The sequence below is a fragment of the Tripterygium wilfordii genome, chromosome 9 (assembly GCF_013401445.1).
Source record: "Tripterygium wilfordii isolate XIE 37 chromosome 9, ASM1340144v1, whole genome shotgun sequence".
Classification (NCBI taxonomy): Eukaryota; Viridiplantae; Streptophyta; class Magnoliopsida; order Celastrales; family Celastraceae; genus Tripterygium; species Tripterygium wilfordii.
In genome coordinates, this window is record NC_052240.1 from 9,509,625 (window position 1) to 9,530,833 (window position 21,209).

Here is a 21,209-nt window from a genome sequence, read left to right on the forward strand (position 1 = left end):
CTAATTGTTGATAATGGAATACAGTTATTTGGTTGGAAGATGAACATGTTCTGCAAAGAAATAGGTATTAATTTGGCTCGATTAGCCACCCATAAGCAAATGATTAGGCTGAGGAAACCAATCGCACCATCCTTCAAGGGCAAAAAACCATACTACACAAGGAAAAAGGAAGATGGGCGGAGAAACTACCTAGTGTACTTTCGTCACACTGAACTACTACCTAGAGTACTTTCAACCTACTAAACTACACCTCGAACATCAACTAGGAAAACCATATTCTCCCTTGTATTTGGTACAGAAGTAGTCATATAGCTAAGATTAGAGTCCCCACACCAATAATCCTTAACGTTGATGCCCAAGGGAATGATGAGCTACTCCTGAACAATTTCGACCTATTTGAAGAGCCAAGAGAAAAGGCAAGGATAAGAACAGTAGCTTACAAACAACGCACAGGCTGATATGACAACCGAAAAAGGAAAGGAAGTTCTAAGTAAGGGACCTAGTTTTGAGGAAGAAAGAAGTAGCATGGAAATTGTAATACCCCGACCCGAAAATATCTAAGATTGACTAAATTTAAAAATATATATATAACATAAATAAAAAAATTGTAAAAGAAATGATTAGTTCAAGCATAAGGGCAAAACTATAATTCTGGAAATTTAGAAGACACATTAGTCATTTACAAAAAAAGAGAATCGGAGAGAATCGCCCCCCTTCTCTTTTTTTTCCGTCTTCTTTCTTTTGGTGGTTGCTCTCACTTCTTCCTACCCTCTACCAACTAGCAGTTGCCACCAACCACTTTTTCTGCCAGTTCTGGTCGCCAGCCAGCCACCATTTCTGGCCAACATTCATTCAAGCCTTTAGTTCACCCATTTAGCTCCAAATCAAGGTATTTAAGTCAAACTTTTTCTACTCTCCTTAGTTGGTGGAAATTAGGTTTTGACACATCAAAATCTTGTTATTTAGGTGCAATTGAAGGAGTCTACACTTGGGTAAGATCTCTACAACCTTGTATTTGAATTTTGGGATTAGATTTCGGGAAGATTAATCTTAGGGTTTTATGGGTTTTGTAGATTTTTGGAAAGATCGTTAAATTAGATGAAATTAGTGATTTAATAGGTTGATTTAGACTTGTTTATGGTTGCATTTCTAGATTCTATTGTTGATTGGAGTAGCAAGCTTGAGTAGGTGAAGTTCAAGAACTTGGTAAGTTTTGGGTAAGAGAAGGTAATTGTTTCTTGATTTATTGGGTTAATTTGTGTTAGATATGTGAAATTAAAGTTGTTTATATATTGATTGGAGGATGGGCTTACCGAATAATAGGTTGATTGAGGCCGGAGAATTCAAGGTTGAGTATTGATTTACATTGCTAATTTTTGGGAGTGCGAGGTAGGAAAATTCCACCATTTACTATTTTCTTTGAATATGTCTCCTATTAAGAGCGTTATCTTTTCTCATTGTTTATTATGATTCATTCTCGCCTTAATTGCACCTAAGAGAGAGCAACCCCACTTTGTGATTTCTTTGTTGTATGATTTGAGTTATATTGCATACCCTACTTGTTCAATCTTCCATTGAGCATGAATTATTCTTGAACATACATCATGTAGAATATATATATATGTAGGTTGTATGTATATCCTATTGCATCGTCATGTTGGACATGCATTGTAATTGCATGGTAGATGTCGGGTATGGACCCGTATATCTCCTAGGTTTGAGTGATGTGAAATATGGAATGTCTGTGGGCTGTTCAGGGTTCCTATGAGTACGGGAATACCGGTGGGCCGAGTCAGGATTCTATATGTGCTCGAAGCACCATGCGATGATGCTGTTGGGTTGTTCAGGATCCCAATATGTATAGGGATGCCGGTGGGCCAAGTTAGGATCTCGTATGGTGTGGTTATCTACTTGTGTTTGGTGTACATGATGTTAGTTATCATATTGTTGCATTTGTATCTTTCTTTATTATTTCAGCCTATTCACTTACTCTTTATTATTCCCTACTAGGCCTTTCGCTCTCCCTTTTCCTTTTCCTTATTCCCTCCTCACAGGTAAGTCTAGTTCTGGTACCAGGATTGCGGATCAGGAGGAGAGTGCGTGACATGGATAGACCCCTGGAGGGTTATAGGACTAGATGGTTCTAAAATTTGATTATGTTAATAGTATTTTGTTATACCTATTTTCTTGGTTGAGACATGTTGTGTGATACTCCAATTCGATGGTGGAATGGACGGTTGGGAGGGTACTTCATGTGATCGGGACTCCTGAACCGGGTTTGTGGATTTTGTGTCCTAACGATTGCTTATACTTGCAGGATTGCTCCTTGCATTTGGTTGTTGATTACAATGTTATTGTGTGTGGAGAATTTACGTGTGATTGTTAGGAGGACTAAGGTCCTGCTTAGATTTGAGAATTTATTGATGATATGATTTGTTATGTGGCCTGAGACCTTGCTTAGGTTGTGAATATATTTGTGATATTGTTTCGCTTTTACTCCAGGTTAACATCTGTCGTATTATGGGGAGGTGCTGTCGAAATTTTTGGTGGTGTGATGATTGAATTAATTTGTGATTTGATTTATACGATACCAAAAGTAATGCACATAACGGGTCATTGAGGCACTCAAAGAAGGAATGTACCGAGTTGAAGATACAGAAAACCCTATGAAAAAGTTGAACTAATTATGGAGAAGGCATATTAATTCGGGGGTATGACAGAAAGCCTGAAGTACTCATTATGGAGAAGGCATATTAAGAGGGAAGAACCGAGCGAGCTAGAGAAGCTCGTTCCCGTTCTAAGATTCCTCGGCAAAATAGACTTGATAAAAATATGTAAGTCGCTAAGTGTCGAACTAAGAAAATCCTCTTTGCTGAACTACACGAAAGCCTTAAGCAGCCAAAAAGAAAGAAAAAAAAAAGACAAAAGAGAATTTCGCAATTCAAAAGCCTGAGGAGGATAGCTAAAAAAGGACATCCCACTTGGAGGTTGGGTGAAAAAACATGTTGACAACACTTGAGCGGGGTGAAAAACTGAGGTAATATTTGTTTGTATAATATACATCAACAATTGTTGATTCGTTACATGAGACAATTTTTCAGAAAATTGTTGTTTCGTTACATGAGATTTAGTTTTTTTTTTTTTTTAATGAAACGAAGTTTTGAATACTACATCTCATTGAACCCCAAAAGAAGGATATGAGACAGCACTGCAATCAACCATGAAAATTGTGTCCAACAAACATATGAAACCATGTTATGAATTCAACATCTCATCGAGCACCGTAAAGAGGATGAAACCAACGCTGCAAGTTAAAATGAAAAGAGTATTGAATAAACATATGAAACCAAATGTTGATTGAAAGTAATCTTCCAATGCAAATCCTATAGATATATACATATGAACTTTATGCCATGTACGTACATTAAGATGGATGCAGAGAAAGAAACAGTTACCGCTTGCCAGTTCGATAAGAATGCCTTCCTTCCCTGTGGCTTAATGTAAGAAATATAATAGCATCTAATGTCACTCTCTCGGTTATATCCAATGAAAAAAGGTTATTTTTAAATTCGTCTGAGAGGAAACTAGTTCCTTGTATTATTGTAGCAGCATACCGACACAACTTCAAGGAGTTTCCCTAGTTCTTAGGCCAAGAGTGCTGCGAGAACAGCTTCTCGCATGCCAATATCAGCAACTTAGGATACCCATCTTGAACTATGGAATCCTATCTATGACCACTGCTGATTGCCAAAACAATTTCATCTTTGATCCCTTGGTGTTTGTAGTATCCGTATCTACTCCAGCAATGGAAGGGACCCCTGCCAAACCAAGCAAAAGTCTTCTTCTGCACAAACATTTGCTGCAATATAAACTCACAAGCGTCTGCCCCGCACGTTGCTACAGGAGCCTTATAGTTGGACGTGTAACTGGTACGGAGCATATTATTATTATCATAACAGATTCAATGAGTTACAAATAAATGTAGTAGTTTTCATCATTAAAAAAATTGAACGTGCATTATCTAAATCGTTACCGTTCTTCAAAACTGAGGATACTACTATGAACTTCAAAACATAAGATACTAATATGAAGATAACACACATAAGGTGATGTAAGTTTGGAGCTAAGCTGCAGCTTGGAGAGCCCTTTTGTTTCAATCTTCTTGTCGGTAATTCTTCTCAGCACCAATCATCCTACGATCTTATCCACTTCCTTTCCTGTCCTTGCAATCACAAAATGCACTTGGCCCGCACTTTGAATTCTTACGTCACACCTTACCATATAGCCAGAAAACATATTTCTATTTGTAAAAAAAATAAAAGAAACACTGTAACATAGGTATGGTTGCAGTAGATGACAATTGGATCTTAACGTAATTGCTTGATATTTGTTCTGATCATAGTAATTGCAAACAGATGGATGTAAGTAAAAAAAATTGAAATCAAAAACTCGAAATCGAAATCTCATCTTATCAAACCTAATAAGCGACCATTAGAAACGCAACAAAATGGTGAACAACTACGGGTGTTGGAATCAACAAACAGGTGCAGCAACTATGATAAAAATCTGTGAAGTAATAGACTTTTAGCAGGACAGTCTAAATGTGTCATCTAATCTCTCTCCATATGAAAAAGTAGCAGTGGCTCATAGACAGCAATAGAGGTTCCTGTAAAGAGACCATGTCAATGAGAGTGAACATGTGTCAGCAAGCTGTGACCTTTCGCACTGTGCCCATTTCTATGTTCCTAATCCATCTAATTTGATATCAATTAATTTTTAATGCCTATATATGAGAGTGAAGGTGCCACAGTTAAAGCTACATATATATAGGGACATGTATATATAGAGCAACAATGCACAAAAAAAGACAAACCTGTTGATAATTTATGTCCTGAGAACTGAAATATCCTTCAAAACTCTCAGCCCTTTGGTCCACACGGAATCAAGCACCGTCAAATATGACCATATGAACTCCTGAAATGTGGGGTAGGATATTATAAGAATGCAAAAGTTTGTATAAATAACGCACAATAGCATGAGAAACGAAGAGTGATTGGATTAAATTAAATATTTTCAATTTTAAGTTTCTTACAATAATTCCAGAATGGTAGGGTCTATTTGCAAATATTTGTATCATATCTTGTTCAAAAGTGAAAGATGCAATGCTGCCGCCACTGTTAATCGGGACACCATCAGGGGAAGGAAGCCTGTGACCACCATCTAATATAGCCTTCAATATCTGCAACCATAAAACACTATTCCCATGTTCTAATTTTTCTCTTAAGCATCACCACAAACACATGATAGATTTTCAAAGACAGACAACATTTTGAACCTACCAAGAGATTAGGCTTGCACCAATCTCCAATAAGAAGAGTGAAGTTGCCAGCAAGTTCAGGGAAAGGGACATGAATCAAAGGCCTGCTTAAGATTCTAATTCCTCCAAACCCACCAGCTGGCTTGAGGAAGGCAAGTGATGGGTAGTAATAGAAGATCCCATTTTGGTCTTTCATTTGCATAGTGTAAGTGAATTTCTTCCCTGGAGGAATTGGACATGTTGTGCCATAAACTCTATCTTCATAAGAATTCTTCCTCCGCAGGACCCATTCCTGGTGTTTCCAATTTTCAGTAGAACCATGTAAGAAAATTAAAAACTATACAAAAGAAGAATTTTAAGGAAATAAAATTCACTTTTCATCACAGACTCCTTACATATTCTTTACAAATTAAAAAAGGAAATCTGATTTTAACTTCATTTTAATTTACTTACCATAACTATGCTTATCAAGCCACCAAACAGAATCCAAAAAAGAAAAAGAAAGAACCCTCACCATGATATGAGAAAAGGGTCAGGCAAGTTATTATAAACATTGATAATGAGATTGACAACAGCATTAGTAGAACCACTCATAATTCAGGATGCCCATACCACCAAGATATCTAGATTGTGAGACAAAGTAGATTAATATGTCAAATCCAGCTTCTAAATAGTGTTATACAGAAACTTGGTATGGTAAGCAATGTTTCTCTCTTAATGTTTTGGGAAGCACATACCACCATAAGCCGAAGAATGTCGATATGCTGAACCGTCAAAAGAGTTGACATTCTGAAATTTATTTCACAAATCCTGCAATTTCTATCCTTCAGAATGCTATTGCAAATGTATATGTCATAAACAACAATTAAGTATACTAATAGAGGATGAAGAGGTTCGTCTCATTGTGCCATTTCTGGAGGAAGCACAGAACTTACATATATGAGAAATTTCGACTGATCATGAACAAAAATCATATATAGATACGAGATGCAAAAGTTTTACAATAACGTGCAATAGCAGGAGAAACGAAGAGTGATTGGATTAAATTAACATTTTTGATTCTTAGTTTCTTAATGAGTTAATTGACTCTCTGCTTTAAATTTGGGGCACATTATGCATTTGAGAAGCTTAAATTTGGCACAATAAATAGAGTGCGTGAAAAGTTTAACTTTTGCACTTCTGCAAAGATAATAGTCGACTGAAGGCCATCTACAAAGTAAGAGAATAATAAAGTGAACAAACACACTTTCAAAGCCATCACTTTGAGCATCAACTAATATTAATTGATGCACAAAAGACATAGTATAATATCTGATAACTTTTAGTTTTTATAATCACTGTACAAATAACCACTACTAAAAGCAAGAAGGATTAGATCATACACACTTCTGATGTTACAAATACAAACTCTGCACAGATAAAATTTGATATGCTAAACAAGTATATCCTAGACTCCCTCATAATTATTGAATAGTCAATTCTTACCAGGAACTGTAATTCTGTCAATGTTGCCGTTTAAACCCTCCAGATATGCTTCTAAAATCTCTTGCTGCAGCTACCACAAGCACCTGTCTTAAAACCTCCAACATCCAGTTGCTGAATAGAGAGAGAAATAATGACATTCTATCTTTAGCAAGCATTCATTTCCATCATAATAACTCCTGGCTCGCTATTCTACATGAGTCTTTGACTCTCGTTTTCCTCTAATTCAGGTTTGAAGAGTCAACCATCAAAAGATTCAAAAAGGTCACAAATTCGGTATAGTGATGAAGGAAACTGATGAGGGATCGACATGCCATATCTGCCAATAAATTAAAAGAGAAACAATGTTCCGGACAATGATTAAGGCCTGAGGGAAAAGGTGCACACATGATGCACAGTTCAGTAGCGAACACGATATTACAATTTCAATGCAGCATAACCAAGGATTGATCAGAAGAAAGAAAAATCAAAGGGTTGCAGAAACACTACATGCAAACATTTGTATAGAAAACAACAGAAGACAATACAATCTATTATACTCAACAAACAATGCAAAGTTCTAACTTGGACAAATTTTATAATGCAGAGCTTTAAAAAAAATCAGAATTCATACAGTTGGGATACTGGTGTCAAAAAAGAAAAAGAAACGCTTGTTTTGTTCCATAAAATGAATACAGTCAGGGATCCAAAATTAACCTGGATGGTAACCAGGACTAGCCCCCGACTTTTTTCAGCTGATGATATGCACTGTGTTAAAATAAAATAGATAATATTGATTTGATATATTGCGTAGTAAAAAGCGAGCCCTTATATAGGGTAATATTGGAAAAGTCAAACCTAGAGATGAAAGAAACTTAATAAGGAAACACCATAAAAACCTAAATCAAGATAAACTGGAAAACTAAATTATAATAATTTATTCCAACACACTACAAAGGGGGCAAACAAAATCAGCGCTAAATCTGCTTCTTCTACAATTCCTTTAGATGGTGACCTTGTCCATATGGACAGAGAAATCAATGTCAACTTGACTACAGCAATGAGATTCTCATCAAGTTGGTGTACAGAACATATGTTTTCCATAATAAAGGATGCTTGGTTCTGCAACCAAAAGAAACAGGAGCATTTCTCTCGAATGTCAACACGGCAAACCCTTAAGAATAGATTGATAGCCACATTACATGTAGCTTTTCACATCATAGATTATTGTCTGTACAAGTACTTCGACAAGGGGAACTTTAGGCTCCTGGCTACCTATATATTATGAAAAACATTTAGTCTCAACTAAAATGAACCTGATGATATCATATTAAAAGTTAGCATCAGATTACTCCAAAGGTTACCTTGAGAGCCAGCTCTTCAGATACTGTAGAACGGTACCTAGTTGTACCCTCTAAGGGGCAGCTTCCTCCTTTGATAATAAAATTAGCATTGCAGAGACTGGATAATTGCAATAAAACATCAGACATAGGTAAAATACTCCCCGTTTCAACTCTTGATAAATCATCTCCTTGTTCCTCTTCATCAAGAAAATCTTCTGCTACAGATGTAATACATTGAAATATGGCTAATAACCTCTCCAGTGGAAAAGTTCCAGGCCCTTTCATTAGTAAATCCTGCTCTGCAATTTCTTTATTCTCCAACGATTTTCCAGATGCCCTAAGAAGATGCCATAAATGTTCAAAGAGTGCAACAATAAGCTTGACCAAATCAATTGAAATCACTGTTATCGAGTCGTGGGTCTAGAAGAATGTGAAGAAATGCAATATATGGATAAACAAAGTCTCCAATCCGGTAGTAATGATGGTCGATTTAATTCAATAAAATCGCAACAAAAAGGCAATTGTATAGCAAAACATCAAACCAATCAACAAAAATCTGTTTACTAGTTTCTGAAATGCCACTTCTAAGATGTTATCTGTTCCCCTGACTAAAATTGTTTGCTTCACGCTCCATGTCTTCCAAAGTAAATTAGGTAGAGAACTAGAGATAGAGCCAAAGCCAGCAGAGGTAAAGACAGAGAGTACAAAGCAGTACTAAGGCGTAACATTATACAGAAAGCAAAACCAGAACCTTGACCTTGGACTTATACAACAAAAATTGTGCATCAGAATGACATTGTACTTACTTTCTCTTTCGTTTTCGACTATCAGAACCACCCTTTGGATCAAATAATGATGCATCAAGAGTAGCTGGGTTTCTAGATGCAAGGAAAGCTGAAATTAGAAGATACTTTCCAGAAGTAGACATATGAAAATCTATCTCATCGAGATTTCCACAACTTCCTGGTTTTCTTATAATGCCCCTTCCCTGTGTCTCTCTGTTGGCTTCAAGGGATGGCTGAGATGCCACCTGGAATACCTCATTCAAAGCTTGAGCAATATGTGGCTGAATATGACCAAACAACCTTCTCTTTATTTCTTCATTGGGAGCAACCATTGGATCACTTAAGGGTTCACAATATTTCTTGAATAATGATGAGAATGCAGTAGATAATTCATCCAGACGTCTAGTAACTCTACAAAAAGGTCTAAGTACAACACTGTTTGACAAAAAAAAAACACATTAATGAATAAAATAATGTAAACCAAAATTCTGCCATGAGACAAAGAAAGCAGCTTTTTAAGGGACTTACTCAAAGAAGCAGGAATAGAGCTTCCGGTTTGCTTGATTTCTCAAGAAAATTTGACGGATATCATCTTCTGTGTATTCAGGAAAATAAAGAGGGATAGGGTCTAAATATCCCATGTTTGAATAATACGCATCAGGTGAACAACTGCTGATAAAGATGAGACCAATATCAGGCATCTTTAAGATATCATACAGATTAAATAGAAATGGTAATAAAATGGAATTCTTATCCCACTCTTGAACAAGCTCCAAGCTATCAAATACCAAGTAGATCATCCTTCCATTGGCACATCCTGCCTTTGATTTTCCTAACCTCCCCTTAAGATTATTTATGGTATCTACCAATGCTTCACGGAGCATATTCACGAAATCAGACGGCCTTTCACAGCGTCTTATGCTCGAGTAACCATTAGCTTCATTCTTTGTGTGAAGCAACAATTGATTCAAGATGGACTCGAATAAGATCCTGGCACTATAGCAAGTACGACAACTTGAGTAAACAAAAGGGCGGTTGAGATGCCTAAGTATCTGAAGAGTGACACTGGTTTTTCCAGTGGAAGCACCTCCATAGACGAACACTGGGAGCATGGGAGAATTCAGAGGACCAAAAAGGTGAAGGAGTTCAAGAATCTGACTTGTCCTAGCAGGAAAACTGGATAACAGATCATCCAAGCTAAGAGGCTCCCGTCCAAACACAAGCTCATCTATTGTTAGGGAATGGGCCTTACATGGTTTCCTATTTTCAACTGTATTGCTTCTGGTGGTGGCAGAAGAAGAACACCTCGCTGCTCGTTTTGATAAACCAGATGTCACCGTCTCTTGCATCGCCATCATCTCTCGTCGTCTCCTGTGCCTCTCCTCTTCGGATTCTCTGACAGAGCTTTCTCAATTTTGGGTTTGCCCTAGCCCGAGTATGAATTGGGTTTGTTGTTCGATGAGTTAACTTAACTCAAGGATAGGACCATTGTTCGCTGTAGCCGGTCAACTTAATAGGGGTGGACTGGAATTTGGTTGGTTTGGTCGGTTATATTACAACGGAATGCCTGGGCCGAAATGTCGGTTTGGTCGGTTATATTAAATCAATACTTGCAAACAACAATTGGAGTATCGTTTTGGTAAAATCCCTAGATCGTGAGAGGTTAGATTAACCCTAAATCAGCAAATCATAAACCAATTGCAACCGTAAATGAGTAAATCACATAGGCATAGAAAGTTGAGACTAACCCTAAATCGTGATTGTGTTGGGTTTGTTGACTATTGAGGAGAGAACTGAGAAGCCCTAAATCAGTAAATCGTGATGAAGTACTGAAGTAGAGATGTAAGATTGTAAGGGGCTGAGCTGCTTACCGTGACCCCTTGAATGTAAGAGACTGACGTCTGAGTCTAGTTGAAAGACTGAGTCTCTGAGAGGCAGTGAGAGGTTGAGTAGAGAAATCGAGATGAGCGACAGAACTGGATAAGACGGTGTCGCCGTAGAGTCGTATACTATTGAAGGTTCCTCGAAGAAAAATTTGAAAGAAAAGGCGTTGTAGACTCACTAGAGAGTGGAGAAGACGAGACGAAGAAAACTTAGAGAAGTCAAACTCGTTAATATAATATAGAAAATTATAATATATTAACTAAATTATAATTACTGGAGTATAAAGGATTAGACATTTAGATTAATAAGTAATAAGGTATCACTTATCAGACGAATCAGTGGAATCACATGGACTATTAGAGTAGTATCATATTATCTAATAATTATCTATAATTGTATATATGTATATTATAATATTTAATAATTTGGTCGGTTCGGTTTACTAAAAAAATAAACCACCCATTAATCTTTAAAAAAATTTGGGAACCGGCCAAACAGTCAGGTTTTTTAAAAGAGAATTATGTGAACCGGCTAAACGAGCGGTTCGGTTGGTCGGATCGATTTTGTCGGGTTTTGTTCACAGCCCTAGGGATGGCAACGGGTCGGGTACCCTTACAATTAGTGAATACCAAAACCGTTTCCATTTAAGGTACCCAATACCAAAACCGTTCCAAAACCGTTTAAAGAACCATTTAAATTTCCAAAACCGAAACCGTTCCATAACCATTTACCATCGGGTACCCGTTTACCATTTAACTTTTAAATTTTTTTTTATTTTTCTATAAATGTATAATTCAATTTCTTAAAAAATAATATGACTTATCATGTTGTTCAAGTTTGAATGTATAATCTATAATTTTATTTAATATGCTTGATCATGTTAAATTTATCATCCTAATAATATATATTTACATATATGATTTATAATGTTATTACTATAATTCACTTTTTTAATTAAACGGTTCGGGTACCCTAAACCCGGCATCAAAAACCAAACCCGACCCTAAACCGTAACGGGTTTGAAAATCAAAACCAAAACCGTTTCCAAACCCTATAGGATCGGTTTTCGGATTTTAAATGGACCGGGTATCCTATGGATAATGCTCGGATCGGTTTTTTTTGCCATCCCTACACAGCCCTACAACTTAATCAAAATTATTTTATTTAGGGGATATATTACTGAAAAGCCCTTTTCAAAAAAAGTTCAAAAAAACCCCACTACAATTTTTCGAACTAAACAATTTTCTTTACTTTGCATTTCGATATCTATTACTCTTATACCAAATTTCGTTGATGTGGCGAAAATATATGACATGATTTTTATTTTAAGAAAATATAAATGAGGTGTGATATTAATATTATGACATGGCATTATCTTTCCCCTCCCTCTCCTCAAGCCTCTCCCCTCCTCTCTACAAACCAATCTCGAAGGTGGATGATCTCATGAACTAAGTCCAAAACTTTAAGTTTTTCATTTTTTTGGTTAAATCCAAAACCGAATCCATAAAATTCGAAACCAAAAAATATCCGAAAATATTCTAAAATTGTAACTGAATCTGAAATAAAAAACCAAAACAACCGAGTAACAACGGTTCGAATTGGTTTCTCGGTTGCGGATCGATTATAGACACCCCCTATATATATATTATTTACATATTTGTTTGTACCAAAAGTGACCTTCAGTCACATTATGACACGTGGCTACGTGAGACCCATCCTTTAGTCATTCTCATCCTATCACAAGTGAAAACGTGGCAAGTGCAAGGATATTTTACATTAATAATTTGTTCATTTTACAAGAAATTTGAGTTTATTTGAGCTGAAATCTAGGAATTAGTTGCTGGATATTAGGATCGTTTGAAGACGCTATGTCCAAAAGGTTAAGGTCAAGGGATTTATTGTTAAAATCATTTTATTCAATTTTAAAACAATTTGTTAATTGAATATTGAGACTTTAGCTGGATAAGCACGAAAGAGACTTAGAATATTTTGAACAAGTTCATAATTTGTCTGAGATATATCTCCAGCAATTGCTCAACAACCAGAAACCAAAACTAATTTCATCTTGCACTTTGAAGATCAAGCCACCTTCTCACATTCAGTCCACCAGAAATAGTAAAAAATGGCAACTATCAATCTCTTTTCATCAACAACTAGCATGAAACCTACATTTCGAGGAGTGAGACGAGCTACGTGTGCTTATTGCTCCAACAACCTTCATTAAGAGAGACCACTATTTGGATTCGTGCCATGATCCATACAACTTTGAGTATGTTGCGGTTACAAAGGAATTTGACTTTGCAACTGAAGCATCAAGCAAACAGGTAGTTTCCATGATCTACCGCAATAGGATGTGTCAAGATCATGCCAAAGAAACAGGAGATGAAGATCATCATGATCACCATAAAGACTATAAGAAGAAGAAGAAACAATATTCACAGGCACTTGCGTCGAACACGGACTCCGTTCCCATAAACTTTATTCTTTATTTTGCAATTGGCATGAGGTCAACTAGTTTTTATCCCAATTATTTACTTTTCAAGCCTCCGTGGTTGTAGTCTCTACGACTATCATGGCGATTTTAACTTGTAAAGCACATTCTTTCATATATTCCATGATGTATTCCCAAGAAAATTCCAATACAATCTAGTGATATGTTATTTCATTATGTTTCATAGAAGTACGCTTATTTCGATGTTAGTCTTCTATCTCTTGTTTTTCTCACTTGACACTACATAAATTTTAAGTCCTTTTCAGGAAGGCAATCCTTGAACCAGTAATTTTGTGTTCTCAAACAACACATAACTCATTTGTTGATAGGTCCCATACGAAAAATATCTTTGGACTACCAGCAAGTCCTAGCACACTCGCAACACACATTATCACATCTTATAATCAAATACTCTTGCTCATGCGTGTCAGAATCGGAGGATCTCCTGTCTAGTGCAAAAGAGAAGCAACATATTTTTGGCATGCCCGATGGAACATTTAGTGTCAAGCATTTGCAATCATGACAAAGAAAATAGGAAAAGCAGCGACAAGTAAACAAGTAGATGGAAACCCGTCTCCGTCTCTTTCACCATTGGAGTCACATAACGTTCTTCCACCTACTCGTTCCCGTGAAGGTGAAGGAGAAGAAAATATAAGTCTCGTTCTTGTCAAACCTTTAAACCGAGAAATATCCTCAACAGATAATAGTTTGATGTAGACTATAGAGCAAATAACAAAGAATACGCAATAAGTAGGGCTCGACATCAGGCCGGGAATATGAAGCCCGGGCCTGATTTTGAGAATCGGGAGGCCTGGGCGGAGCCCGACTTTTTGACTATATAATATTTATATATGTATTTTTTTTGAAGAAAAGGTATTATATATATGCATCTGTATAATATATATGTATATGTATTATGCATATATATATATATATACACATACATTGCAATAATATATATATACATACATATATATATATGCATTGTCTGTGTATGTATATATAATATATGTAAATATATACATATTATATATATATAGATATAATGTATGTTGCCTAATCGGGTTTGGGGGGCCTCGGGCAGGGCCAAAATTGGCCCAAGGTGTTTAGCTTTAGGTCAGGCCCAACCCCAAAAATGGAGCCCAGACCCACCCAAGGTGTTTGACAGAGCTGCCCAGGCCCGATCTAATTTCAGGTCAGGCCTAAGCCCGTGGGCCAAATGGTGACCTCTAGCAATAAGCATGTCAATAGACTCTCCTGCATAATCAAAAAGCTCTTCAACGTAATTCCTAGGAATTTCGATAAGTTTTTCAATCAATACAAGGCTCATAACAAGTTGTGTATCCAGCTTCAGTGCCACAACAGTCTACACATACCATTCAACAACCAACTCCACCTCAACCTTCACAAGAATTTTTGAAATAGTTAGCTATCATGTTAAAGGTCAGCCAACTGGTATCAAATCTCAATAGTAGCAATGGTCACTCTATTATGAACAACTCAGTTTCAGCTCCTACAATCACGCCTTTAGCTCTTGCAAATCGTTTAGAATTCTAGAGTGCAAGAAAGAGGTTTTCGGGTGACGTCTTCTGGCTATACATCTTTTCCTCCACTAACTGCTGCCCCTATCATTGGAAGTACAATTCTTTTTTTGGAAAAAGATCGAATAAGTAGAGGGAAGTGAAAGATGCCAACCAGAGGCTTCCTCAGATTGTACCTCCAGCAAAACACTAGAGAGAACCATATATCCAACCACAACAACAGCATTACCAGCCTTACCCTCAGAATGAACTCGTGGGGTAAGGTCAATATGGCTATTAGCAACCTTACCGTCTACACAAAGTTAGGGTCGAAACATTTGCATAAATCTATTTAAAGCGGTTGGGTAGCATGCAAATATGTGATAGGTGTCCGGACAACTCAGGGAGCTGTCTGGACGAATGTGCCTCTGACTTGAAATGATCCAAACCTGTATGGAAAGATCAATAGTTGTTCAGACGACACCTGAGCCCATCCTGACAGTATCAATAGACAAACAACAACATATACAGAAATGAGCCGAAACATCACAGAGCTATCCTTCAAATGATCAAAAGCGACATTATCTCCCTTATTATTTGTTAGTATATTATGAGTTACATGACATCTACAAGTTGACAAAATAAATTTTAATTGTCAATCATTTTTTCAACTAATGCTGACAACGTCTACTTTAACCTGATACATTTCTAAATGGCCTCTCTTCTAGATTTTGGAAGGGAGTAACTGTCATCTTATTTGCATATTATATATTCTACTTTTTATTAATAAATTGAATATATTATGATTATTAGTCTCTAGCTTTCTTTTTCTCTAATCTCTATCTCAAATGTATACCAACTCTTTTATGTCTCCTTTCAAATTAGTAGTTAACTTAATAATTCCATGAAGGACAAAAGTCAATAATTAATATTAACCTGTAATCTTATTTGTAGGACCCAAAAAGATTGCAATTCTCTATGAGACTAGCAAATAATTGCTATGACCACCACCCCAGAAAGAAATTAAGATAAAAAGAATCATAATTCACTATTTTAAATGTCTTAAAACAATTAGTAATAAGTAATAGTAACACAATTCTCCCAAAATCCAAGTAAATTAAGAAAATGATTTTGAGGTAAGTTTCAAACTTGAGACTGCTATTTTTCTTGTTTTAGTGCTCAGATTGTACTTTTTTAGATAAATACTAAAGACTTCCTAAAAAATATCCCACATTTTAACCTCTAATCCATATGACACGTGTAATATGCATTGATTCGTGGTATTAATTTTGTTCCAAGGAATAACAATGCAAAGGGTCTAATAATGGTCCATTGCTTTGTTGGAATTGAAAATACAACTAAAAAAACTATAATAAATTGACAAATCAAATTATTGAATATTGAATCAAACATGAAACATGCCCAAACAGGAACCTTATCATCTATGATGTGTAAATGACTCATCCAACACTTTTACAAACGAGAGTTGCTATCAAATAATATTTAACAATCCCACAAAAAACATAAGCATATATGATATATAAGCAATACAATCATTCAAGGTGGTCATCATTGTGTTGTAAAATGGAGATGCAAGTTCATAGAATTTCCAAAGAAACCATTAAACCATCTTCCCCAACACCTTGTCACCTACATTCCTTCAAAATCTCCATTTTGGACCAACTTTTCACCTCTTTCTATTTCCCATTACTGTTCTTCTATACTTCGAGTCCCCATCTCTCTACTGACCAAAAATTGACAATCCTTAAGGATTCATTATCAAAAACCCTAACTCGTTTTTACCCACTTGCTGGAAGGATCAAAGACTCCATCAACATTGATTGTAACGACGAGGGAGTTTCATTGGTAGAAACCAGAGTAAATTGTGCAATGTGTGATTGTCTTAAGCCACCCGAAACTGAGTCACTTAGCAAGTTGCTTCCATGCCAATTTACATGCCCGGAGCCCGTAGAGAAGGCGGTGCAAGTAGCTATTCAGGCTAACATATTTGACTGTGGTGGTATTGCTTTAGGAATATGTTTCTTACACAAACTCATAGATGGAACAACTTTTAGTGCTTTTATCAAATCCTGGGCTGAAATTGCTCGAGGAGATGGTGATAAAGAAGTGTGTGTGGATAGCATGGTTGCGTCGTCACTTTTTCCACCAAATGAAGCTGTATCGACTCATATGCCATTCATCACACAAGTTGTGCCTACAAAAGAAGAGGGAGAAAGTAGCATAAAGAGGTTTGTGTTCGACGAGATGTCCATATCTTGTTTGAAGAACAAGGCTAGAAGTGAAAGTGTTCCAAACCCAACTCGGGTCGAGGTGGTCTCTGGACTACTATGGAAATGCCTCACCAGTGCTTCTGCAATGAAATTAGGCTCCCAAACTTCATCTGTGTTAGTACACATAGTTAATTTACGCCCGAGATCAAATCCTCCGCTACCAGATTATTCGATTGGAAATATTATTTGGAGATCTATTGCATATTATGACCAAGTTACCATGCAAGATAAAAACCTACCTTGCTTGGTGGATCTTCTGAGAAAATCTAAAGAGGTAATTGATTCTGACTACTTACAGAATTTGCAAGGTGAAGAAGGTTATAAGCAAATTTCTAATTTGCTTGATGATGAGGGTGAAATTTATTCGAAATCAGGAATTGTTTACGTCTTTTCAAGCTTAGTTAACATGGGGTTCTATGAAGTGGATTTTGGGTGGGGAAGGCCTATGTGGGTCACTGTGGGACCAATTATGCAGGGAGAACTAAAGAATGTTGTTTACCAAATGGAAAGTAGATCTGGTGGTGGAATGGAAATATGGGTGATCTTGAACAAGCGAGCAATGGCAATATTAGAACATGATCCAGAGATCATACAATATGCCACCTTGAATCCTGATATATGATCCCAGTACATTATACTTTTAGGTATATTGTAAGACTAGTGCAATTTAGTTTCTGTAAAGTATGGGGAATTAGTTGTAATATATATATATATATATATAAGAATTTTCAAATAAATGTCTAAAGTAAGGGTGTAAAGTAAATGTCTATGATTATACAATTAATTTGAAACGGGACTAATTTACGGGACTACTTTAGTGGCCGTTGAATTAATCACACGGCACACATTTTTCTTTGTTTTTTTTTTTACTTCTGTCTCACTTCTCTTTCTCCTCTAACACTCCCTCTCTCACCAAACACTCTCTACAACTTGCAATCGCGACCCAAACAGGAGAGAAATCGATCTACCTGAGTATCTCTTCCACTGTGCACAACTGGAGAAATCGAAGCTATACTAACAAATCGATGTGCGATTTAGGCTGATTTGGGTCAGATTTTGCCATTTCACAATTCAGGTTGATTTGGATTAGAGATAAGGTCGACTTGAGAATAGGAACAACCCAGAGGCCTTCACCTATCACAACTCCTCAGTCACGATTTCTCTTTATCATGGAGACCAAATTGTCCGCGATCGAAGAGTATACCCACAAAACAAGGTGCTTTTTGCAGTACCATTGAAAATATGATGAGTTTTGGTTTGTTTGTGGGGTTGTGAAGAGGAATAGTAATTGTGTTGTATGAGTAGAGGCAATGCGGTTCCAACAAGTCCCAACAGGTTCTATACATAGACGCCAATTGGGTTTTCTCTGGTGGGATTGGAGGCTTCAAGGATTTTGATTAGTGTTGGGACATTTTCCTGTTCGCGAAATAGGATAGTATAAATTTTTCCCCTCTTCAGTTTGTACCTCATTTGCAAGAAATTTGGTTTATTCCTGCTGGAGATTTGTGTTAGGCAATCCTTGTGTTTTTACCTGTGATTTGTTTGATGAGAGAGGGAGTGTCAAAGGAGAGAGAAGTGAGACAGAAGTTAAAAAAGAAAAAGAAAAATGTGTGTCGTGTGATTAATCCAACGGCCACTAGGGTAGTCCCATAAATTGGTCTCGTTTCTTAGTCCCATATCAAAGAAAAATCGTATATATATATGAATTCTCACATAAGGGTGTAAAGTAATGATCTATGTTTATACCACTGATTTGAAACATGTGGGATCCAAAACAGTGAGTCACACTTGTCATCTCATTCATCCATATCATTAAAAAGTGAAGTGACTCTTACTTTAAAGCCTTATGTGAGAATTTCTCTATATTTATATATTTATTTATTTATAAATCGATGTCTGCTTTGTGATATTTTTGTTTTCACTTTTTTATGATTATTTTTATGAATAGTATTGATTATATAAATAAAGAGCAATAACATCATGAAACGTATTAAGTAACATTTTCAGATAGAAGGCGGTACTTGAACCACCAGGCCAGTTTGCGTGTTTCAAAAATGTAAAATTCAAATCGGATCGTCTCAGCTTGCCAAAACCCGTGAGACCTAGCTGAGAAACTTTACCATTGGTTTGCAGCCTTAAAAACATGAAAGGACCTAGAAAAGAGAAGAGGAGACCATGTGAAGAAGCCAAAGCATAAACGAAAATGGGATTCTACTGGTTGCAACTACTACAATGGAGATATCATTTTCTGTCATGAGATTGTTTGGAATAGAATAGGCAACCAATGGTTAAATGATAGTTCAGTTGTGTACATTGAGAAATATATTTTTGATGCTATCCCAAATGGATATAAAAAATCGTCGCTGCCCCCAGAACCCCCAAGTGACTTTGCCCCTACTGAGTTAAAATCATGAGTCTGGCCTTGATCATGTACCCACTGTTTAGGACCTTAGGCTTAATACAAGAGATGGTGAATTGTATAAAGTAAGTCTTTTTAAAACTCTTTTTGGTTCCTGTGATGGCTAGACTAGGTTTTCTTCTGGAAACTAATTGATTAACTTGTATTGTCTAGGATTAGAATAGAATTCAACAAACAAGATGCTAAAATTATTCTAACAGAGAATATTCAAATAATGTTCACACAATTTGATCAAACAAATAAGCATATGAAGAGCAGAGCAATAACAAATAATAAAACACAATCAAACAATGTAGAGACCGTACAAAAGTAAGGGTAGAGAGAGTGCAAACGATTTTAGAGTGGTTCAACCAGAAATGAACCTACCCCACTACTCAAGGCTCCTCCTTAAGATTTGAAAATCCACTATGACAGCTTGTTGATGCAGAGACAAGTCCACCTCTTTACACAACTGGTTTGGACTCAAGTACCAGCCACACTTTTATAAATATGTATTTTTGATATGGCTAGAGGTTTAGAAACTAAATTTTGAGTGTAAAGAACATCTAACAAAGAGTAGGAAACAGTAGGCTAGAGATATGAATAACAAGAATTGCTTGGAAGCTCGTATGAAGTTTCTGTATTCTTTTAGGCAGCCTCTGAGAAGATTATATAGGACTAGGGTTTCTCTCTTAACCGTTTGAATCATGTCCTTGATTGTAAGAGTTGAAATCATCCTAATTTATCTCCATTCCCTTCTTATCATTTCTTCTTTCCTTTTCTTGTCTTCAAGGAATAAGATTTTTTTTCCTTACTTGTCTTCCAAGAATCTTCTTTCCTTTTCTTCTAGGAAATCATCTTTGATTTACAATTTCTTCTTTGACTTCTAGAAAATATTTCTTTTAATTGCTCAATCAACTCATATCTTCCAATTTGCTTTGATATTGTCATAATCAGTGTTTCCAGCTTTACTGTGATTCTTATTGCTTTCACACTTCTAAAATCTACACCAATTTCATGGCCTATTACTTGAGCCTAGTTAGCAAGTGTTGAAGTCAACAAAGATCTTCCACATCACGTGCTGTCATAGTAGATAGATTTATATAGTCCCGAAACTTGACAACTTGTAAGCTTATAAGTAAGCTTCACTTCCTTGATAAAAGTTAGTCAAAACTATGAATGGAGTATCCATTTGACATTTTGAAGACATAATAAACTTAATCATATATCATTGACAACCCTAGAAATTTGATCATAGATACATACTAAGCACAACAAACACAACAAGCATATTTTGTATCAAAACATACCTGAACACCCACCTCCTGCAAATGTTGTGATAGTTCTGTACCACGGATTGGTAGGTTGAGCCGTAGTTCTAACAAAATTAAAGCCAATATTACATTAAGATGCGGTGGTTAAATACACCGCAGTTTTTGTTAAATGCAATACCATAAATTTTTTATAATTGTTGGACAATAATATTCCTTTACAATATGACTAAAAACTATATATTCAAATTTTAATATAAAAAATATTAAATATCGTTAAATACACCCTTAAAAATTACATTACCACCAATGGGCAGTCACACACTCTCCTCTCCGCTAATATGAAGAAGATTACAGAAGAGATAAGTTCTTAAACTCAAGAACTAACCCACAATTTTTTTTTTTGGACTCTCACACCTCAAACCCCTTTATAGGACTCCCTCGACAC

The 21,209-nt window shown here is 36.3% G+C and overlaps 2 protein-coding genes and 1 long non-coding RNA gene across 13 annotated transcripts; 2 read left to right on the forward strand and 1 right to left on the reverse strand.

Moving 5' to 3' along the window:
* The first annotated feature begins 710 nt into the window (after positions 1 to 710).
* On the forward strand, positions 711 to 1,211 carry LOC120004768. Its single transcript, XR_005469642.1, has 3 exons — positions 711 to 889; positions 967 to 992; positions 1,154 to 1,211. It is a non-coding gene; the product is annotated as an uncharacterized LOC120004768 (long non-coding RNA).
* Positions 1,212 to 3,867: 2,656 nt separating this feature from the next.
* Positions 3,868 to 10,364, reverse strand: LOC120005521 (origin of replication complex subunit 5-like). 11 transcript variants are annotated; one of them, XR_005469818.1, is made up of 7 exons: positions 9,435 to 10,364; positions 8,928 to 9,341; positions 8,143 to 8,458; positions 6,803 to 6,913; positions 6,055 to 6,127; positions 5,340 to 5,609; positions 3,868 to 5,239 (listed from the first exon to the last, which is right to left on the reverse strand). XR_005469818.1 is itself a non-coding variant. In XM_038855191.1 (4 exons), the coding sequence occupies exons 1-4, from the start codon at positions 10,262 to 10,264 to the stop codon at positions 8,003 to 8,005; spliced, it is 1,611 nt and encodes a 536-aa protein (XP_038711119.1). In that variant the 5' UTR covers positions 10,265 to 10,364; the 3' UTR covers positions 7,683 to 8,002. The 11 variants fall into 11 exon arrangements, 1 of the variants encoding a protein (XP_038711119.1); XR_005469822.1 differs by having other exon boundaries at positions 3,868 to 4,273; positions 4,874 to 4,974; positions 5,093 to 5,239; positions 5,340 to 6,913; XR_005469819.1 differs by lacking the exon at positions 6,055 to 6,127.
* A 6,021-nt stretch (positions 10,365 to 16,385) lies between these two features.
* LOC120005996 (stemmadenine O-acetyltransferase-like) lies at positions 16,386 to 17,714 on the forward strand. The gene has a single exon (XM_038855873.1). The coding sequence runs from the start codon at positions 16,386 to 16,388 to the stop codon at positions 17,712 to 17,714; it is 1,329 nt and encodes a 442-aa protein (XP_038711801.1).
* Positions 17,715 to 21,209: the final 3,495 nt, after the last annotated feature.

Bases quoted from the DNA above. Each gene is read 5' to 3' on its own strand.
- LOC120005521 (XM_038855191.1), bottom strand. From the start codon at position 10,264: ATGATGGCGATGCAAGAGACGGTGACATCTGGTTTATCAAAACGAGCA. The intron at 9,342-9,434 runs GTAAGTCCCTTA...TTTGTCAAACAG, and splicing joins CTCTATTCCTGCTTCTTTGA to TGTTGTACTTAGACCTTTTT. The intron at 8,054-8,142 runs GTAACCTTTGGA...CATAATATATAG, and splicing joins CTGAAGAGCTGGCTCTCAAG to GTAGCCAGGAGCCTAAAGTT.
- LOC120005996 (XM_038855873.1), top strand. From the start codon at position 16,386: ATGGAGATGCAAGTTCATAGAATTTCCAAAGAAACCATTAAACCATCT.